Genomic DNA, 19,192 nt, shown 5'->3' on the forward strand with positions numbered 1-19,192 from the left:
ATCACACACTACACACGGTCATCCGAATCACAATATACATAAACTCATCTCATCCCACTTCCCTCTCATTCTCCCATAGTTTGGCCACTTCACCCTCACCACCATGTCCAACTTTCCTCACTCAACTTCCATCGCCGCCTCTCTGTCTACTTCGCCATATGGTAAGTCGCATAGCTCCAGTTCTTGACCGTGACTGAGACTGACATTCTTATGTAGCGGTTCAATCCAACCTCGAGAATCTGATCAACCGAGCTCGTGATCATCCTCATCCTCGACGTGGATCCACCGCTACTCATCCCGATCATGCAGATTATCACGATCTCTCCCCTGGCGAGGAGATCGCTCCTGCGCTCACACCGGGTAAGAGAAGACCTTCGGCCGCTCCTAGTGGTCATGGACCTCATATCGGAACGATCCAAGAAGCCTCATACGAAGAGGACGCGATCATCTTCCATGACGACGATGATCTCGAGGCAGAGAACGAACGATCCGCATTGTTAGATAGGGATTGGTCTTCGCGACGAACGAGTCGTGCTTCAAGACGATCTTACGGTTCGACCAGTGCACCAATAGGTCAACAGCGGATGGGAAGAAAGCAGAAATCACTAGATGGCTTGAATGGAGGTATGACCATGACACCTAGTGGTACTACTGGAAATTCAAGGTCGAGATCTAAAGCTAGAACACCACCTAGGAAAGATGGTCATCTTCATCGACACCAACACCAGGGTGATTCTTCCGCGGCTCCATCAGACGAAGAGGAAGAAGGTATAGAAGCAGAGAGACGAGGTAGAGGTAAAACCTCTAGACCATTATCCCGAAACTCCAGTCCATACGTATCTGAAATTGGACTTCCCTCCGGTCCAGCTGGTAGAAGGATGAGCGTAACGGTTAGAATGGCAGATGATTCGTCTGGAGATGAAGGTGGTGATGTGACTAGAGGATTGGTGCAATCTGCAGGAGGAGCAATGTTTGGTGGGAGAGCTGGATTGGGTCTTACACCTGGGACTGGAGCTGGGGCTGGTCCGATGGATTTGGATCCTGTAGAGGAGCTAGATGCGGTTGATCTCGAGTTGCCAGTTGATGAGCAGGGTGTTGAGGTTAGAGTGTGGTCTGAGGCTTTGAGGGTGAGTATTGTTGTTCCCACCTGGTTTAAGTCATGTCCAATCATTGTATATTAGCAGTGAAGGTAAATATTGACTGATATCATAAATTTGCTTAGGCCGAATTACCTATCATCCTCCGATCTTCTATCCCGATCTTCTTCTCTCAAATATCCGAGTGGTCACTGAACCTCGCATCCGTCGTTTCGATCGGACATCTAGGAACGACCGAGCTTGCAGCTTCCTCGCTCGCATCCATGACTGCTGCCGTATCTTCCTTTTCAATCTTGCAAGGTCTTTGCACCGCCATGGACACACTCTTACCTGCCGCTTGGACTTCATCTGACCCTTCGCGTGTCGGACTATGGACTCAGAGAATGGCAGTCGTCTTGGCCGTATCGATGATTCCCATGTTCATGATTTGGTGGAATATAGAAGGTGTCTTAGTTGGACTAGGTCAGGAGAGAGATGTCGCTCAACATGCTGCAATGTATTTGAGATGGTTGTCACTTGGTATTCCGGGTTATGGTGGCAATGTCTTGATGAAGAAGTGAGTAGACATCGCATGGTCACATCTTAGCCAAAATTGAAGTTGACTTGTGTGTTGTATCAAATAGATATCTACAAGCTCAAAACCTCATGCACATTCCCACATACGTCTTATTCTTCGTCGCTCCTACCAATTTACTCATGAACTATCTCTTTGTAAGTGAAATTACCACTTCTCGTTTCTGATCGTTAAATTGGGTCATGGCTGATCTGGTAATTTCGATGTTATTTGATCAGGTATGGGGACCTGATTTCTGTAGACTCGGATTTGTAGGTGGTGCATTAGCAACTGGGATGTCATACAACTTAGCAGTGAGTCAACTTCTCAATACCCGACGTGAACAGGCATCTGATTATGGAATTTAATCATAGTTCATCACTTCGCTGCTTTGGATTGTGTTTTACGGACCTAGAGAAGCTTTCCATCCTGTCAAACTGAAGCATTGTTTCTCGAAATTGGGTACGGTCACTTCGTTAGGTTTGGCTGGTACGATCATGGTGAGTCGGTACCGAGTTCTTCTTATCTTGCTATATGCATTATGGGTCGATGATCTTTTGCTGACTGATTTCTCGGCCAGCTTTCTTCTGAATGGTGGGCCTGGGAAGCATGTGCCCTTGCAGCATCCATCCTCGGTCCTGTCCACCTGGCAGCTCAATCAGTCCTTCTGTCAACCGCCTCGACATTTTATCAAGTCCCCGCTGCTTTAGGTATCGCTGCTGCTGTGCGAGTTGGTAATCTGCTAGGCGCGGGAAGAGGCTGGGAAGCCAAATGGGCCAGCAGAGCGAGTTTACTGTGGAGTTTGATCTTTGCTATCGTCAACTCGTGAGTTGTCTCCACTATATCCGAGTATCTCATACTAATTTCGGATAATCATCGGCAGATCGATCTGTGTGATTTTCAGAAAGAATTGGGGTTACCTCTTCAACAATGATGCTGAAGTTGTATCTCTAGTAGCTGAGATCATGCCTTATATCGCTTTGTTCCAGGTAAGGCATCACTCCACACTACTCATACATTGCTCTTGAAAGCTAAATGCAATATGGTTGATCTCGCTGTAGCTATCAGACGGTATAGTCTCAACTGCAGGAGCGGTCCTCCGATCTCTCGGTTTACACACCACCGGAGCTCTTATCAACTTGACATCCTATTATGTGATTGGTCTACCATTCGGATTATGGTTGACTTTCACCCCTAGATTCCATTTGGGTTTAATTGGAATTTGGGTGGGTTTGAGTATCGCTCTCGCTTATGCGAGTTTATTGGAATTTTGGATGGTATGGAAAGCGAATTGGACTAGAGCCGTTGAGAGGATCAGGGAAAGATTGGGATTACCTGCTCATGGACAAGTTGGGGAGGATGGCAAATGGGATTTGAGAGAGGAGGATAATGGACATGCTCATGGACATGGGCAACATAGGGATGAAGAGGAGGAAGGTGTGATCTAATTAAGGAATAACAGATAGAAGAGATAGATCAGATTGGAACGGAATGGACGGGGCAGGGCAGGGATGATGAAGATCACTATAATGCACTGTATATACGACAATGCTATCCTCTCATTCAATACATCCTACCTACCTTACCTAACTCAATAGGATATCCAAGTAGTTTATAGCGTATCATGCATTGTCAATTGTCAATTGTCAATCTGTGGGTGTGGCGATCTTTCATCTTTGACCCTGACAGAGTCTAGGGTGATGTCACCGCACGGTTCGTCATGTCATTCCCGGAGCAGAGACAAACCACACGACTTCGACACAGCTAAAGCATCATCTACCGCTCATATACCTCGATCATTCCATCAATACAGCTCACGCACATCTATAACCACTGACACTGTAATCCCAAGGTCATACCCATAGCTGTGGGCTTATCGCTTTCTCATCGCGCAAATCCCAGGGCCCAGCGACCATCTCGAGTGTCGGGAGTGGGACTTCCATTAGATCGATTCACCATGTCGTACCCATATCTCGCTAAAACAACGTGAGTGACCTTTCCTGTTCATCTGGTACATCGAGAGCTGGAGAAGACCTGTCAGACGCTTATGTTCGATTGCTGGGATACAGATTGAAATATAAATCCCCTCACGCTACCGACCTATCATTCCCCAAGGATGAAACGTGAGTTGCACTCATCAATAGATAGAAGGATCTCATAGTTCGTGCAAGGTTGCTTATGCTATTTTGTGTGTCACTCAGCATTCGAGTAACAGGACCAAATCCAGATGATGAAGATTGGTTGATTGGAGAGTATCTTGATGGATCGAAATCTGGTGGATTTCCAAAGGTGAATTAATACCGTCTTTTGTATCAGATCGAGTGTTAGTGTGACTGATTGTTGTCATCTCTCAGGATTTCATCGTCCCCATCGAAGAGTCTGAATCCGAGACCCCCGCCCAACGCGATACTGAACCTGAAGCGCAAGTAGCTGAACCTGCCAAGGAGGAAGAAGATCCTGCTCGATCCCCACCTCCCGTATCGATTCGACAGCCTGCTCCACCCTCACCTACATTGGATCCTCAATCCAGATTACCCACACCTGGAATCGCGCCTTCTCCCGCTCCTCCATCTCCTGTTGAACCCCCGGCTCCAGCTCCAGCTACCACTACTTCTGCTCAACCCAAACCTACCATCAACCCAGCAGATTCACCTCCGCGTCCACAGTCTATGAAAGATCGATTGGCATTCTTCGCTGCCGCACAAGATAAGCCTGTTCCACCGCCTACCAAACCCAAACCTCTGGGTGGAGCTGGCGGTTTGACATGGTCACAGAGGCAGAAACTGCGTCAAGAACAAGAAGCCAAGGAACGTGAGGCTAATCCACAACCACAACCACAATCTCAACCTCAACCTACACCAGCTTCCTCTCAACCTGAGACTACCTCGAGCACATCTACTGAAGAGAAAAATAAAGAAGAAGAAGGCAAAGGGATGTCGGCTGCGGATGCTCTGAGTTCGATTACGAAAGGTGGTTCTTTGAAAGAACGTATGGCCGCTTTACAAGGTCATGGGGCTTTTGGTCCATCAAGCGAGAACAAACCGACTCCGCCTCCTGTATCGAGTGGTAAAGTCTGGAAAAGACCTCCTGCTCCACCTGCTCCTGAAACAGAAGCAGAAGAAGATGCCGAAGCTGAAGGATCATCATCGACCGACAGACAGGAAAATGCCAAATCGCCTCCTGCCGTAGAGGGGGGTGAACCTCTGGCTGAAGCAGAAGGTCAAGAGGTTCCTGAAGAAGAGGGAGAAGAGGACGAAGAGGAGAAGGAAAAGGCTAGAAGAGCTGCTATTGCCGCTAGAATGGCTAAGCTAGGTGCGAGAGGTCCAATGGGTATGATGGCCCCTGCTAAACCTACTAGAAAGCCAACCAAGGAAGATACTGCTTCTCCAGCTGAAGAGAAAGCCGAGCCTGTACCTCCAACTGCTCCAGCAACTACCGTAGAGAAGGAGGAAGCCAAACCCTCTATCACATCGGAAGAACCAGCGTCACCAGCCCCATCTGCTCCCACTGAACCTGCGAGTTCTGCTGCGCCTCCCAAGTCAATCCCAATAGCTGCGATGCCTCGTCGAACTGCCCCTCCAAGAAGACGTACACCTGCACCAACAGCTTCTACAACTTCGCCTGAAGTAGTCCGAGAAAACCCTTCTGAACCTGAGAAACGATTCGAAACTAGCGATGAGAGTGGTGCGCCTATACCACCTCCACAAGTGATGGTAGCAGGAGAAGAGAAGCCTCTGCCCAAGACTGAGACTGGTATTCAAAAGGAAAAGGAGGCCGAGGAAGTGGGTAAACGTGCCGGTGGATTGGAAGGAGCTGCTGCCGCTGGTATTGCCCTTGCCCCGGTCGACCCTGCAATCGACAATGTACCCAAAGAGGAGGAAGAGGCAAAGGAAGAGATAAATGCACCCCTTGAACCTGAATTACCCGAAGAGAAAGACCAGCCACTCGTTGGGGCTGTAGCAGGTGCAGACTCCCTTTCTCGAGGTACTGGTACAGTCACCACCCAAGATGAAGGAGAAACCGGGGAGATTATCGATAAATCACCGCCAGTACAAGAAGTAGAAGAAGGTATAGTGGAAGGTGGAGACGAGAAGGACGATATCCTAAAAGAAGCGCAGGAAGGTAAACTGAAATTCGAAGAACCAAATGATCCTTTAGATGAGGATACGCCGACACCTCTCAGTCCAGATCCGATAGGTATGGTACCTATCCATCTGCCAGCTTCGGACGGATCGGATTATGGTGATGACGAACCTGCACCACCTCTCCCGCCTGCCAGAAGACCCAGAGGATTGTCGTTGGACGTTCCATTGGATGAGCTAGAACTGAAACATGAACAAGAACATACCCATGATCAAGATAATGATCCATCACAACAACCAATCGAAGATGATGCCCCACCTCCACTGCCTTCTCAAAGACGACCTTCAACAGAAAAACCGGCTGGCCCCAGGCCACTGCCGTCGCCTGGTAGAGAGGGAAGAGCTTTACCCCCTCCCCCTGTCGGTAGTGCTCTCATCCCACCCCGAGAAGATTCGGATGACGACGAAGAGGAGGATGATGCACCACCACCTCCTCCCGCTAGACTACCACAACCTCTTGTGGCTGACACACAAGAGGAAGAGGAGGAGGAGGATATTCCTCCGCCACCTCCTCCAGGTCGGCATATCCCTCCACCTGCCCAGGACATCGAAGCCGACGACAACGAAGACGTACCACCACCTCTTCCGACTTCAAGGCCTCTTCCTCCACCACCTGCTCAGGTCACGACAGACGACAAAGAAGATGCTGCTCCCCCTCAGGATGTAGGGGAAGAGGAAGAAGATGCCCCTCCGCCCCCTCCACCCGCTAGAAAGCCTTCCATGCCTGCGCCAATCCAAGTAGCAGTTCCTGCTGCTGCAAATTCCCCAAAGTCGCCTTGTGAGTGTGATGTCCGTTCTCCATTCAGGCGTACAAATTTTGCTAACTTCCGTATACGTATCAGCTGCACCTTCCCCTATTGCTACCTCTCCTCCCGCTCAATCGCGTACCATCGCTTCCGAAGAGCCACCTTCGTCGCCCAAAGCAGAAGATGAAGATGCCACCCGACGATCAGGTATCGCAGCGCGAATGGCCAAGTTGGGAGGTATAAAATTCGGAATGCCACCACCTACATTCAAGAAACCTCAAAATATCACTTCACCCTCTTCCGAAGTCCCTCCGGCTGAAGAGGGACATGTAGACTCCCCCATTGACAAAGAACCTCCCTTGCCTAGTCCGGGAGGGGAAGCGCCTGTTTCTCCTGTCGCAGGGGGAGATGAAGAAGGCGAAGAGACGCCGGAGCAAGAAGCTGCTAGACGAAGAGCTACTTTGGCTAGATTACGAGCTGGTGGAGCTTTAGGTGGATTCGGCTTGTTCAACCCTAGCGGTTCTGCTGAGCCTGAGGAACCGAAAGAAGATCCAAGAGGTATAGAAGAAGGGAAGCCTGTGCCTACGTCGACGGAGAAAGAAGATGGACCTCCTCCACCCCCACCTGGAAGACCTCCTGTTCCATCTGGTCGACCTGTCGTTGCCCCACCTGCTGATGTTCATGAGGAAGAGGAGGCGGCGGAGGAGCATTCCACTTTGGTCGGAGGCGACGATGCGCCCCCTCCACCACCGCGAGTACCCCAAACTCCCACTTCTCCTGCTGTAGGATCTCCCGTACGAACCCCCTCTGGCAGGAGACCACCGGTTCCTACAGAGAAGCGATTCTCCTCATCGCATAAGAGGACCAGTACAGCTTCGTCAGCTGTCATAACTGAAGAACAACCTATATCAGGTATTGGTTCAGGTGAATGGCAAATATCGGATGAACCAGCTGCTATCTTGTCGAATCAGATAGATAATCAGGAAGCAGAAGATGACGCTCCACCACCGCCACCACCACCCAACAGACCTCCGCCTCCTGCTCAGGTCCAAGGTCAATCACCACAACGTTCACCTAGAAGATCGGGATCCTTGCTTTCTAGGAAATCCAGAACTTCAATTGATATTCCTCCACAGGCACAGACGCCATCGAGAGTACCTCCCTCGCCTGTCCAGCAGCAATCGCTTGCTAGACAACCTTCCGTCTCGCAAGCTCAAGGTGGTAGACCAGGATTCGATCAGCTGAAAGAAGCTTCGCAGAGGTATGGTGCTCAGCTGGCCAGATCTGCTCATAGCATCTTTAGCCAAGGGAAGAAAGCCCAAGTCGGGGTGAGTTGAGTTCAGTGTCCCTACTTCTGGAAATCATCAGCTGATAAGTGTGCATTATATTTGTAGGATGGAAGTCCAGCTGGATTCGTATTGTTCGCCATTGACTCTGCGCAATTACCCCGACCTGATACTGAGAAGGGATGGGGTCAAGTGGTATTTGAGCAAGAGGGCGGATCGATCTTGAGGAGATACGATGATGTAAGTGTTACCTGATTTACCAATCTACAATTGTCGATGAAATAAAATTGATGATTCTTTATGATAGCCTCGACCAGGTGATATAGCTGCATTCCACGATTCCAAACTGAAAGGTAAAAAAGGATTATCAACGTATAATCAACATGTGGGATCGGTCGAGGAACCTTTGATAGGTGTTGTAGCGGAGTTTGAGGAGAGGAAACATAAATTGAGGATTTTACAAGTTGAAAGGGGGGTGAGTGCAATTTCGATCCGAGAGGTATATGAGAGCAAACACAAATTGACATGACTCGGGTCGCCAAATAGGTACCTGAAGAAGTTAGTTATAGATGTGAAGATTTGAAGAGCGGTAAGATCATTGTGAGTGATAGTCGGATTGGCTCTCATCATACAGTGTGAATGCTAATGTGTCAAGTACAGGTTTACCGACCTGGTCTTTAGATCTATTGTTTATCGGGCCGGAGAAGCAACATTGTCCATGTTCTGTGATGTATAGTAATTAATGGATAGAAACGAGGATTGATAATCTTGATCGTATTCGGAAATTGTTAAATAGTTGATATATACATATGATAACCTGAATCAATGTACGAACTGAAATGAAAGTAACAACATAACTTCCAGAGTGTATTCCACTGAAGATAACACAATCAGCAGTAAGTATCGGGTGCGGGGATTCTGCAGGTGTTTTCGATGTTTCCCAGACCGAAGTCACTGACCTGCAGATCTTCGAACTTACTGACCATGTAAGGTAATAAATGATTATAAGCTTGCAGACAAGCAAGAGAACTTATCGCAATGGAATTAAATTCATTTCTGTTCATCAAATGGAATAAACAAGTAATTGCAGAAGAAAGTGAAAGAGACGATAATATATAAAAGGCGGCCTCAAGTTGTATATGTGTATATATCTTTTTGAGAAAAGAAGTAAAAGGAAATAAAATAGTTCGAACAGTAGGGGAAAGGTTATGAAGGATCAAATTCAAAGATACATGAACTAAAAGATAGGGTATACAATGGATTTTGATGTTATTGAATGAAATGGAGTGGTATATATATATAATCATGACGTTTTTCGATGGATGATGATCGACGATCATATGACTTGTGTATCGACCGATAGCATTCTACCTTCCCTTGGGCATGTTCTACGCAGCTCTAACAAGCTCTATGACCATACCTGTAGAATAGATGTCATCAGTATTACACACATTCACTTCAATATGGATACTCAGTGGGTAAGTCAAATTAACCTCACCTTTAACAAACTATCCCAACTTCCTGTACATAACGCCACACCATCTCCACTAACACCCATACATGAAATTCTATTTTCGTGACCCGCCAAAACACCGATTCTCTCTCCTTTCAACGTATCCCAGACATTACAATTGTAATCGTCATATCCTGCAAACAGGACTCGACCCGAGATGGAGAATGCGACCGAGGTTATACCGCATAATATGTTATCGTGAGCGTAGGTGTTGAGTTCTCGATCGGCACGTAAATCAAAGAGTTTACAGGTGGCGTCGTCTGATCCGGTAGCGAATGCGTCGCCATTAGGGAAGAATCTACAGCGAATCAAGTTTCAATATCAGTTTAATCTTGTATGCGATACGTGCAATGATTTCACCCACTGTACAGCATTGATATCTGATTCATGACCTGTGAAAGTCTGTACGGCTTTACCAGTTCTGATATCCCACACTTTAGCTGTAGCGTCACAAGCACCAGACACGAAGAGATTCGCATTTGGAGCGAGAGAGATGCTAAGGTAGATTGAACCAATGATATAAGCTTATATACTTCAAACTATGATATCGAATATTTCGATTGAGATTTTCTCGCTCCTCATTTCATGATCCTGTATGAAACCAGAAGGAGTAGAGACCAAACGAGACAAACGAGAATTTTCGACTCACCTCATCACATCACCCGTATGATCATTAAACTCCATCGTTCTCACACCTTGTTCTATATCCCATAACATACAAGTCATATCTCCGGAACTGGTGACAATCTGTCTATCATTGATGAATCGACAACAACTCAAATATCCAGAGTGTGCCGAAAGTTCTCGAGCAACTTTCACTTGACCTCCTCCTGGTCCATTTGGCGAAGCACCGCGGAGGGAATAGATCGAACAGATATTATCCAAACCGCCACAGGCGACAAAGTTCCCCGAGGGCGCATAAGCACAAGTCATCACCCAACTTGAACGCAGTGGGATAGCATGAACTTTATTCGTGGTGTATGCGTCCCACACGATCAATTTCCCATCTTGCGAGGCTGATACCAAATGACGTTTATCGGCTGCCCAATGCAAGGCGTATATCTTGGCTAGATGACCTTTCAACGTCCGTCGTACTTTTAGGGTCATACGTGGTAAGGGTGGGGTATCATTGGCCATTGCTCGGACTATGGGTGATGTACAGCATACAGTGGTCAGCGTATTGCCCATCAGAGTGTTAGGATATTGTGCTTATAAGAGCACCTAAATTGACAAAAATCCAAGACCAACAGTCTCTCCACCTCGTTCGTAATTACATATCGCCATACGTCACCCTTCCACCAAAACACCGCCCACTAGGTATACTACAAATTGTCTCTCAAACATACAACGTTACTTGTATACGGTTTCCCGTGCGGATCGCTATGATCTTTTCAATTTAGTCATAGCTTTAAGACTAATGCCTTTCGCAGCGTATCTCGACTGTATCCTCCTCAACCCGATACCAATAAGAGCTGATTCACTCACGACTGGTATCAGCAGTTTGATCCTTTGCCGCTCTGATCTTATCTTTCAGCGCATCCGCTTCTCTCCGCGCCGCCGAGATCTTCTCTTGTATCTCTGCTGATGACATTGTGGTCGGGGGTATTATATCCGAGGAGTGATGATAATGGAGATTTTTGTTATAGGTTGTACTCGTATATTGAGAATGAAGACGAAAATAAAGTGGTTGTATCTGGATTGGTTGTCAAGGTGTTATGGAAATATGAGTTAGCGTGGACTATGAAGGCTAAACAATTTCGTACCATGCGGTGCGGTGACGAGGATAGGGGTAGGGATAGTAGTCTCGATCAATCTACTCACTTGCTTGTTTGTTGATATAATGTTGAATGGGGGTTTTATTTGATGAATCTACGTGGCGATGTTATGAGATCAGATCAGATCAGGATCTGGATAAAGTAGATTAGATGGTGAATAGTATGGCAGTTTGAGATTGAATAGATGTTGAAGGATTTTTTCAATGTCACTGAATGAGGAGATCCGTGCTTTCCATATGACGATCGGGTTTTCCCAGTTTGACTGGTTTGAATCTAAGGTTCTATCAGTACAGCGAACGATTATAAGCGGGTGGTTCGTGCGTTACGGTTGGTTGTCAGGCTGTAAAGTCTTTCTGTCGATGAGAGGATGAAGTGACGGTGAATGATCTTCGTATAATAGGTGAATAGCTGATGAAGGGAATGCGGACTGCCGAGAATGATCCCAAGCACCAGAGAGGAAAGGAAGATTGTGTGTTTGTCGAGTGGGAATCAAAGGAAGGCGAAGAACGAGAAGAGTGGAGCCAATCGATCAATTAAACGGGAATGAGGTAAATACGTCCGAAGGACAGTAAGTCAGCTATACCGACCCGACGATGTTGAAGAGTAATAAGTGAAGGGAAGTACCAGAAGTACAGGATATGTGCTGTAATTTTTATACACTCACATAAACTGATCGGATCGTGTGTATGCCGATACTTTTCCAACTTTGTTATGACAAGATGAGATTGGCGTTATCCCTTTTGTATGGTGGTGTTGATGTGAATAAGCCTTCCCCACTAGTATGATTCCACCTGGCTCTGTTCTATGCCACCTGATGTATCCTGCCCTATCCAGGTCCTATGGAGGTGCACGGGGAGGTAAAGTGAAGGATCAATGCTTTTCTATTACTTGTAACTTGATGATGGTACCTGTTCCTATTGACTGACGATAGAGCTAACAGAGATCAGCATGTGTCTCGACGTTAGCAGTGTGGCTACAGGACTGCGAAGGAGATCACTCACCACCTCTTTACAGCTCAAGCATCCATCCACTCCGAGGTGTACCGTGTCGTCCCAAAGTTCCACTCACGGTGCCGTATAGCTACCTACGTCGCTTAAATCTTGTATTGTGGTAGGATGCGATGATGTTGTATGAAACACACAACCAACACGATGCGGGTCTGTGCTGTCCGAGTCTGTCGAATGTGACTTTTATGACTGTTGACTGAATTGGCTTTGAGCAAGGTGTTGTTGATTCCGGTAATATTGCCCGTTCCGTAATTTGTCCAGTAGATGATCTGAGCGTTGTACACTTATACAGTACAAGTCGACCCACAGAGTAGAAGATACTTGATGATGGTTGCAGAATTGATCCTATCTATATCTTTACAAGAACAATGATTTGCACAGTACTTTTGCGATTGTACAGTATCAAGCATAAGCATATAGGCTTAGCACGAGGCTGAAGGTTGGGGGTTTGGGTAGGATAGGTTAATTGGGATTGTCTTTTTGTCCATTAGGAAATTACTCGTGATTGACCCTGAACAAAAAGACTGTTTACCCTGGTTCCTCAATTGTCAAAATGTCAAAAATGGTTATTTTCCATTTCCCAGTAACTGGATCATCGGTGTGGTGAACAGCACTCTCAATCTGTATATATATACACCTTACTACCTTAGGGATACATAGTCTAATCGCAAACCTACCCAGTGTAAAAGATGTCATAGGCCTGGACTGCTTTTGAAAAGCGACTGTCTGACATGGGATATCGGTTTTCCACGTTGGCTGATCATTAGCTTGAATAGGACGATCACTCGTTTTGGGGTCCCCAGAATGTTGCGAGCGGAGCAAGCGCCTTCGTAGTCTACGAGTCTACGAGCACAAGACGCGAACATCAATGGACGTTAGGCTGATATAGTCTTTCTGGCTGACCTGGAAGACCGTCCTCAAAAGATATGACTACCAGGACACCCCACGAAGGCTCCACAATCATGCGAAGACGTGTTTTTTAACTGGTCAGCCCGAGGAAACGCCGGCGGAGTTTCAAGAACGTCAACTCACGAACTGCCAAAGCAGTGGAGCCTTCTTAGAAGGATATCACTCGGTCCGACGATCTGTGACACTGAAACGGTCTTTCATCAACCCTTTATCATACAGGGTTTGGGTCTGCAAGAGTTTTTGGAGCAGCGCACCTCCTAAGCGAGTTTGAGCGATGATCTCCTCCATGAAAGGAAGCGACACTCGTCGAAGAAGACGAGGTCTTCAATCCTTATGAGTGTCCACACACCTTCGCGCATAAATAGTTATGCATATATATATTAGGAGAATCATATATTTATCACTCGTCTCGATATGGCAGCACTCCCATACTTTGATACCATAGTGGAAGCGGCACGTAAGTTTGCCAATACTCAGCTGTCCACTGAACAGCCCCAAGTACAATCATAAATCGCCAAACGTCCAAATTGTCCTCATCCGATGATAATGTTGATCCCAACACTGGACAATACCGCTTTCGTGGATCAGGACCAAATCGTACTTCCCTTCCAGTATCATTTGGACGATCTAATCTGAGTGATCCCTTCGGAATCAGAGCAGCCGAAAGAGAACTGAACAATCTTTTTGGTTCAATCCCGGGATTAGGTCCCTCAGGGAGTTTCAGACCTAATCGAGAAGCTAATCGAGCATTCGGTAACCACTTTGGTCAATTTGGTGTAAGAGTTCCGAATTCTTCTAATCCCCCTGGTCAATCTAAAAGGACTACGGCAAGCTCCAATACTAAGATCAATACTACATCCGGAACCGGCACTGAGGGTCGAAGAGCAAGAGACGAGATAGTATATCCCGAATGGTGGACTAATGGATCGCCCGAGCCTTCAGAAGGAGTTGTGCTCCACGCTGATTCGTCAGGTTCGAAAGATACCGAAGTGCTTACATATTAGTAACTTATTTACTTTTCAATTGGTACGAGGTCTTTGTCCAAGAGAGAGAGAGAATGATAGGTTGTCCATGCATTCGGTGATGGTCGAGCAATGGACAGATGTTGTTTAACAGCTCAGAAGCACCGGATGACGTTACAGCTTGAAACAGTATCTTGCTGAGCTCAGCGAGTACGTCCTTTGTGCCTACAGAGTATAAGGATGGGAGAAGACCCCTAGAGTTTTAGAGACATCTTGTGTTATTCGAAGAAGGCCAGTACGAAGTGCGATGAGCCCAAAATCACTGATGAGGTTTCCATGATTGCCATTCAGCTTATGTGCTAGATCGATGTGAAATACCTGAGAATAATTGACTAGTAATTGATTATCGCAACTTATCCTTCCAATTTGTCGACCATTCCCGTCACTTGCTCTTCGCTTATGTCTTCACGCAAAATTCCACTCTGATCTCATGACGGTCCAGGAAAACAAGCGGAATTACGAGACTGACCACCAAGTTTCCTCGAGCACCAGAACCTCAGAAGACGGAATAACGGTAATAGGGTATGATGATGAAGCCGCTCTACCCACTTGCTATGCTCCCATTGAAAATCCAACAAGCCAGGATAACTGCAACGACAGTGACATCCCTTCATTCCACACTTACAATTCTCCACCACCATACTGTAAGTCTCGGCCTAAGACTGGGTATATGACCGGATCTCCGGTGGATCCAAACATCAATACCTTCCCAAACCTACGTGATCCTGGACTTGTAGGTCGACCCGACGAAGTGGATTGGGATAAACACAATCTAACATCTGATAAGATGAGAGAATTTGGATATAATCAGCGAGGAGAACCCGAGGTCATAGATGAGGATGTGAGATATAATGAGTTTACGGTGCTACAGGCCATTGATATACTGGATCTATAGACAATTGATCAAGGGAGATTTATCAGTAATTTTACTGGTAGACTGGACTTTGCGCCGAGATGGCAATATAAGTTTAGGAAGGTAGCTTCGACAGCCTCACAAGTTGGTGAGGAGGAAGAGGACGAACAGGGTGGTGAGTCTGGTTGTGTAGTATATGAATGAATCAGGGCGAATATCGTAGTACTGATTGATATCCATTAGCAGAGTACGAGGAAAAGCTGGAACAAAGAAGTATAAAACCCATTCATGCGTTTCTTCGTGGAGTGACTTTCGGTTATCCGATGCTCATTAGCAGCTCCAGTGGAAAGAAACCCTTTAGCGCTACAGTACCGCTACCGTGTGCCTGAGATGTCATAGTGCGATTCAATCAAAACGCACGTTTATGGTCCTCTTCCAAGCTATTCGCAGACGAATCAGTTCTTCTTCTTCTTCTTCCACTTGCATCAGTGTATCATCAGAACATTCCATAGCATAGCGCCTACAACGACCGAAGAAGACGGGGTTAGTGTGGTACGGTCGATATTCGATCCTAGCCAGTGTTAGTATCGGAACATCCTCAGCGTTTCCGTCAAAATCTGGATGGATGTTCCCTTGCGTCATCACCTCTCAATTAGATCCCTAGGTACGTTACACACACGTGTGTAAGATTTCACCCAATCTTTTAGCATCATTCTTCGATCCTTCTCTGTCTCGTCTCATTCATCTTTCCATCTTTGTAGCATCTGTATTAACGCTCCTCTTCTGTACATATAGCAAATTCAACATACGTATAATCATATATAGTTCACGTTCACCACATACACATATACACATTAGCGAACCACCAAAGGAGTACGACGACATCCTTTTTCACCAGTTGGATCGATTCTTATCCACCTATAATTGCATCCACGTGCGAACCAGACCAACGCACAGATCTTTTCACTCAGTATCAATCATCATTCAGAAGAACACAGACTCGACTTCAGCTTCATCAGCATCATCAGCATCATCATCACCGTCTGTGATCATTCATCCCTCACATCTTTAGAACCGCCATCTCCAGTTGACAGTAGACATCGTCCATCATGAAGTTCGGTAGACGGATCAAAGTGAGTCATCATCAACTGGTATCTGTGCTCCCTTCTCATTATACACAGTTGACTGACGTCTGCCTTTCACCCTCACTTAGGACTCTCGATACGCCGAATGGGCAGATCAATATATCGACTATGGAGGACTTAAGAAACAGATAAAATCTAATTTACCATGGAACGACACTGCCGAAGCTGATTTCATCCAATCGCTCAAGAATGAATTGGCCAAATGTGAAAAGTTTCAAAGGGAGAAATCGGACGAGTTGATGTTGAAGATTACAGGTTTGGAAAAAGAAGTTTTGGGTCTGGTTGAGAAAGCTGGGTTACAGGATTCTGACGATGAAGATGAAGATGAAGGAAGAACACCAGGAGATGTTGAGAGGCATGTAGAGAGTCATAGAGATGATGATGCGGGAAGTGATGATGATGATGACGACGATGATGACGCTTCATCGGATATATCGATAGATGCCATCGAAGAGAGGTTCAGAGAGTTGGAAGAAGAAGTAGCGGTCTTAGTTGCCGATGTACATGATTTGGCTCTGTTCACGAAACTGAATTTCACTGGGTTTATCAAAATTGTGAAGAAACATGATGTGAGTCGATACCTTCTCTGATGACAACATAGACCCAACTCACAAGGTGATCCTGTCTTCCATAGAAACTCACTGGATTCTCACTCAAACCTACTTTCAATAAAGAATTCCTGGAGAGACATCCATTCTACCGAATGAACTATGATCCCCTCATCGTCAAACTTTCTAAGCTCTTCGATCTCGTCAGGACCAGAGGACATCCTGTCGAGGGTGACTCGTCAGCTGGAGGAAATCAAAATGCTTTCGTAAGAAGTACCACCAAATACTGGGTGAGTCGATCTCGCCCCTCTAAATTGACTACGATGCTAATGCGATATGAAAGGTCCATGACGAGAATATCGTTCCACTCAAATTGGCCATCATGAAACACCTTCCTGTGCTCGGTAAGTCTTCTAAGCCTATGGTTTATGCGCATGCACCTGACGATTGTCATAGTATTCGATCCAAACAAGGAATTCTCAAAAGCCGATTCTGCCATCACTTCCATCTACTTCGATAATGAGGATCTAGAATTATATCTCGGTAGACTGGAGAAGACCGAAGGTGCGGAAGCTATTCGAATGAGATGGTATGGTGATGTCACCGGGACTACTGTAAGTTGCGTATGGCGTCCCACAAGCAGATCAGTCAACTGATATGGTATCATCTGTTCGTCGCAGATCTTTGTTGAAAGAAAGACCCATCGCGAAGATTGGACAGGAGAGAAATCAGTCAAAGAACGATTCACCATTAAGGAAGACAAGATGAACGAGTTCTTGGCCGGTCATTACACCATGGATGATGAGTTTAATGCTTTAGTCAAGAAGGGCAAAAAGACTGAGAAGGAAGTAGAGGGTATGAAGCAGCTCGCGAACGAGATCCAGTATGCTATCATCACTAGAAAACTTAGGCCTGGTAAGTATAGCCAGCCGCGCATATAATTCACTCATGCTGACGACCATCGGTCTTGCTAGTCATGCGAACATTCTACAACCGAACGGCTTTCCAACTTCCCGGAAACGCTACTGTCCGGATCTCTCTCGATACTGAATTGACTATGGTGCGAGAAGACAATTTCGACGGGAACGACAGAACTCACGGTAATTGGCGACGGACGGATTTGGGTATTGATCATCCATTCAGCACGATTTCTCCTTCAGAAAAGGAACTTTTCCCATACGGTGTTCTCGAAGTGAAACTCGCTACGAAAGTTGGGGAGGAACCACCTCAATGGATCCGAGATTTGATCAACAGTCACTTGGTCGAAGCTGTACCTAAATTCTCCAAATTCATCCACGGATGTGCATCTCTCTTACCTGAACGAGTCGATTTGGTTCCCTTCTGGTTGCCCCAGATGGACCAGGATATTAGGAAACCCGTCTCAGCCAAATCGAGAGTATTGATCGAACGACCCCATTCGAACGCGCATTCATCTGCATCTAATGCCACTTCTGCCATTCATTCACCAGCGAGATCCAGTCAACCCTCATACCATGAACCTGTATCTGAAGGTGAAGAAGATGAAGAATTCATGGTGCAAGTTGCCAAGAACGAAGATGAACATCTTAGACTACCACCTGGTGCAGCGGCTGAAGCTAGAGCAGCGAGAGATTTCAGAGAAAAGAAACTACGAGATGAAGCACACCTTCAGGCCCGTCCTCCAACCCAAGAGAGGGTTCCTTCGTCATCTACTAAACCTAACGGTGATGAGGTCGAAGGATTGCCTCGAAGGAATAGTTCGAACAAGTACGATCCATCGTTGCGTATCGATCCGTTAGCTTCTGCCGATCGATTCGATAAGAACGTTTCTCTCCTCGATGCGAAGTCGCTCAAGAAGCTGAACGAAGCTGTTGCTGCTAGAGGAGGTAAACCCCCTTCGTCCTCTGGACAGGTGGGTCAAGTGGATCAACAAGTCGATTCGGAGGACGAACACGAACATGAAGTAGATGAAGAAGAGAACGAAGGTGGGAATCAGGTGATATATGTCGATCAATTCAGAGCTCCACCTGGTAAACGAATTGCGGTCCCTGTCAGAGTTGAACCAAAGGTGGTATTTGCAGCTGAAAGGACGTTCCTGAAGGTGAGTTGATATTCTATAATCTCACTTCAATATCAATCATTTAAAAGATCTTTACTGAATGATACCATACTTCCTTGCTTGTCACCTTACAGTGGGCCCATTTCGCCATCCTCTTATCGGGAGTCTCAATAACCTTACTGAATTTTATCAATCCTCGAGATTCAGTGGGGATGATTTCGGCTCTGCTATTCTCCCTCACTGCGTTATTGGCGATAATGTACAGTGGAGGAATGTACGCTTATAGAATCATTAAATTGAGAAAGAGGATGGCAATTGATTATCATGATAAGTATGGTCCGACAATACTCTGTGCGGCGTTGGTGGGCAGTGTTCTAGTTAACCTGGTTTTGAGATTAAGAGAATTATGATTATGGGTATACCAAGGTAAAAAGGGGATAAGGCATCAGTCATTGAAAGCAAGTAACAGTTTCATCATTAGTGATTAATATAGATAGAAGAAAGTTATATTTAGTATTCTTATACCCCCTCATATATATAGAATAGAATGTACCAACT

General features: G+C 46.2%; 6 protein-coding genes across 6 annotated transcripts; 5 read left to right on the plus strand and 1 right to left on the minus strand.

Annotated features, from left to right (window-relative positions):
* Positions 1-103: 103 nt before the first annotated feature.
* On the plus strand, positions 104-3,098 carry V865_003029 (uncharacterized protein; the record flags this gene model as incomplete). Its single annotated transcript, XM_066226828.1, has 9 exons — positions 104-161; positions 217-1,127; positions 1,223-1,653; positions 1,721-1,808; positions 1,890-1,964; positions 2,025-2,150; positions 2,231-2,475; positions 2,534-2,639; positions 2,712-3,098. The coding sequence occupies 9 exons, from the start codon at positions 104-106 to the stop codon at positions 3,096-3,098; spliced, it is 2,427 nt and encodes an 808-aa protein (XP_066082925.1).
* A 509-nt stretch (positions 3,099-3,607) lies between these two features.
* On the plus strand, positions 3,608-8,505 carry V865_003030 (uncharacterized protein; the record flags this gene model as incomplete). The annotated part of the gene is made up of 9 exons (XM_066226829.1): positions 3,608-3,636; positions 3,720-3,773; positions 3,852-3,939; positions 4,005-6,570; positions 6,635-7,866; positions 7,933-8,064; positions 8,132-8,299; positions 8,371-8,424; positions 8,485-8,505. The coding sequence occupies 9 exons, from the start codon at positions 3,608-3,610 to the stop codon at positions 8,503-8,505; spliced, it is 4,344 nt and encodes a 1,447-aa protein (XP_066082926.1).
* Positions 8,506-9,307: 802 nt separating this feature from the next.
* V865_003031 (guanine nucleotide-binding protein subunit beta) lies at positions 9,308-10,928 on the minus strand (the record flags this gene model as incomplete). The annotated part of the gene is made up of 4 exons (XM_066226830.1): positions 9,308-9,635; positions 9,702-9,833; positions 9,987-10,482; positions 10,823-10,928. 4 exons carry the CDS (start codon positions 10,926-10,928, stop codon positions 9,308-9,310), a joined length of 1,062 nt encoding a protein of 353 aa, XP_066082927.1.
* Positions 10,929-13,442: 2,514 nt separating this feature from the next.
* V865_003032 (uncharacterized protein) lies at positions 13,443-14,032 on the plus strand (the record flags this gene model as incomplete). Its single annotated transcript, XM_066226831.1, has 2 exons — positions 13,443-13,485; positions 13,617-14,032. The coding sequence occupies 2 exons, from the start codon at positions 13,443-13,445 to the stop codon at positions 14,030-14,032; spliced, it is 459 nt and encodes a 152-aa protein (XP_066082928.1).
* Positions 14,033-14,480: 448 nt separating this feature from the next.
* Positions 14,481-15,292, plus strand: V865_003033 (uncharacterized protein; the record flags this gene model as incomplete). The annotated part of the gene is made up of 3 exons (XM_066226832.1): positions 14,481-14,891; positions 14,946-15,078; positions 15,147-15,292. 3 exons carry the CDS (start codon positions 14,481-14,483, stop codon positions 15,290-15,292), a joined length of 690 nt encoding a protein of 229 aa, XP_066082929.1.
* A 720-nt stretch (positions 15,293-16,012) lies between these two features.
* On the plus strand, positions 16,013-19,044 carry V865_003034 (uncharacterized protein; the record flags this gene model as incomplete). The annotated part of the gene is made up of 8 exons (XM_066226833.1): positions 16,013-16,036; positions 16,117-16,617; positions 16,683-16,886; positions 16,940-17,000; positions 17,053-17,210; positions 17,277-17,511; positions 17,571-18,676; positions 18,769-19,044. The coding sequence occupies 8 exons, from the start codon at positions 16,013-16,015 to the stop codon at positions 19,042-19,044; spliced, it is 2,565 nt and encodes an 854-aa protein (XP_066082930.1).
* Positions 19,045-19,192: the final 148 nt, after the last annotated feature.

Source organism: Kwoniella europaea, chromosome 1, assembly GCF_036810445.1.
Source record: "Kwoniella europaea PYCC6329 chromosome 1, complete sequence".
Taxonomy (NCBI): domain Eukaryota; kingdom Fungi; phylum Basidiomycota; class Tremellomycetes; order Tremellales; family Cryptococcaceae; genus Kwoniella; species Kwoniella europaea.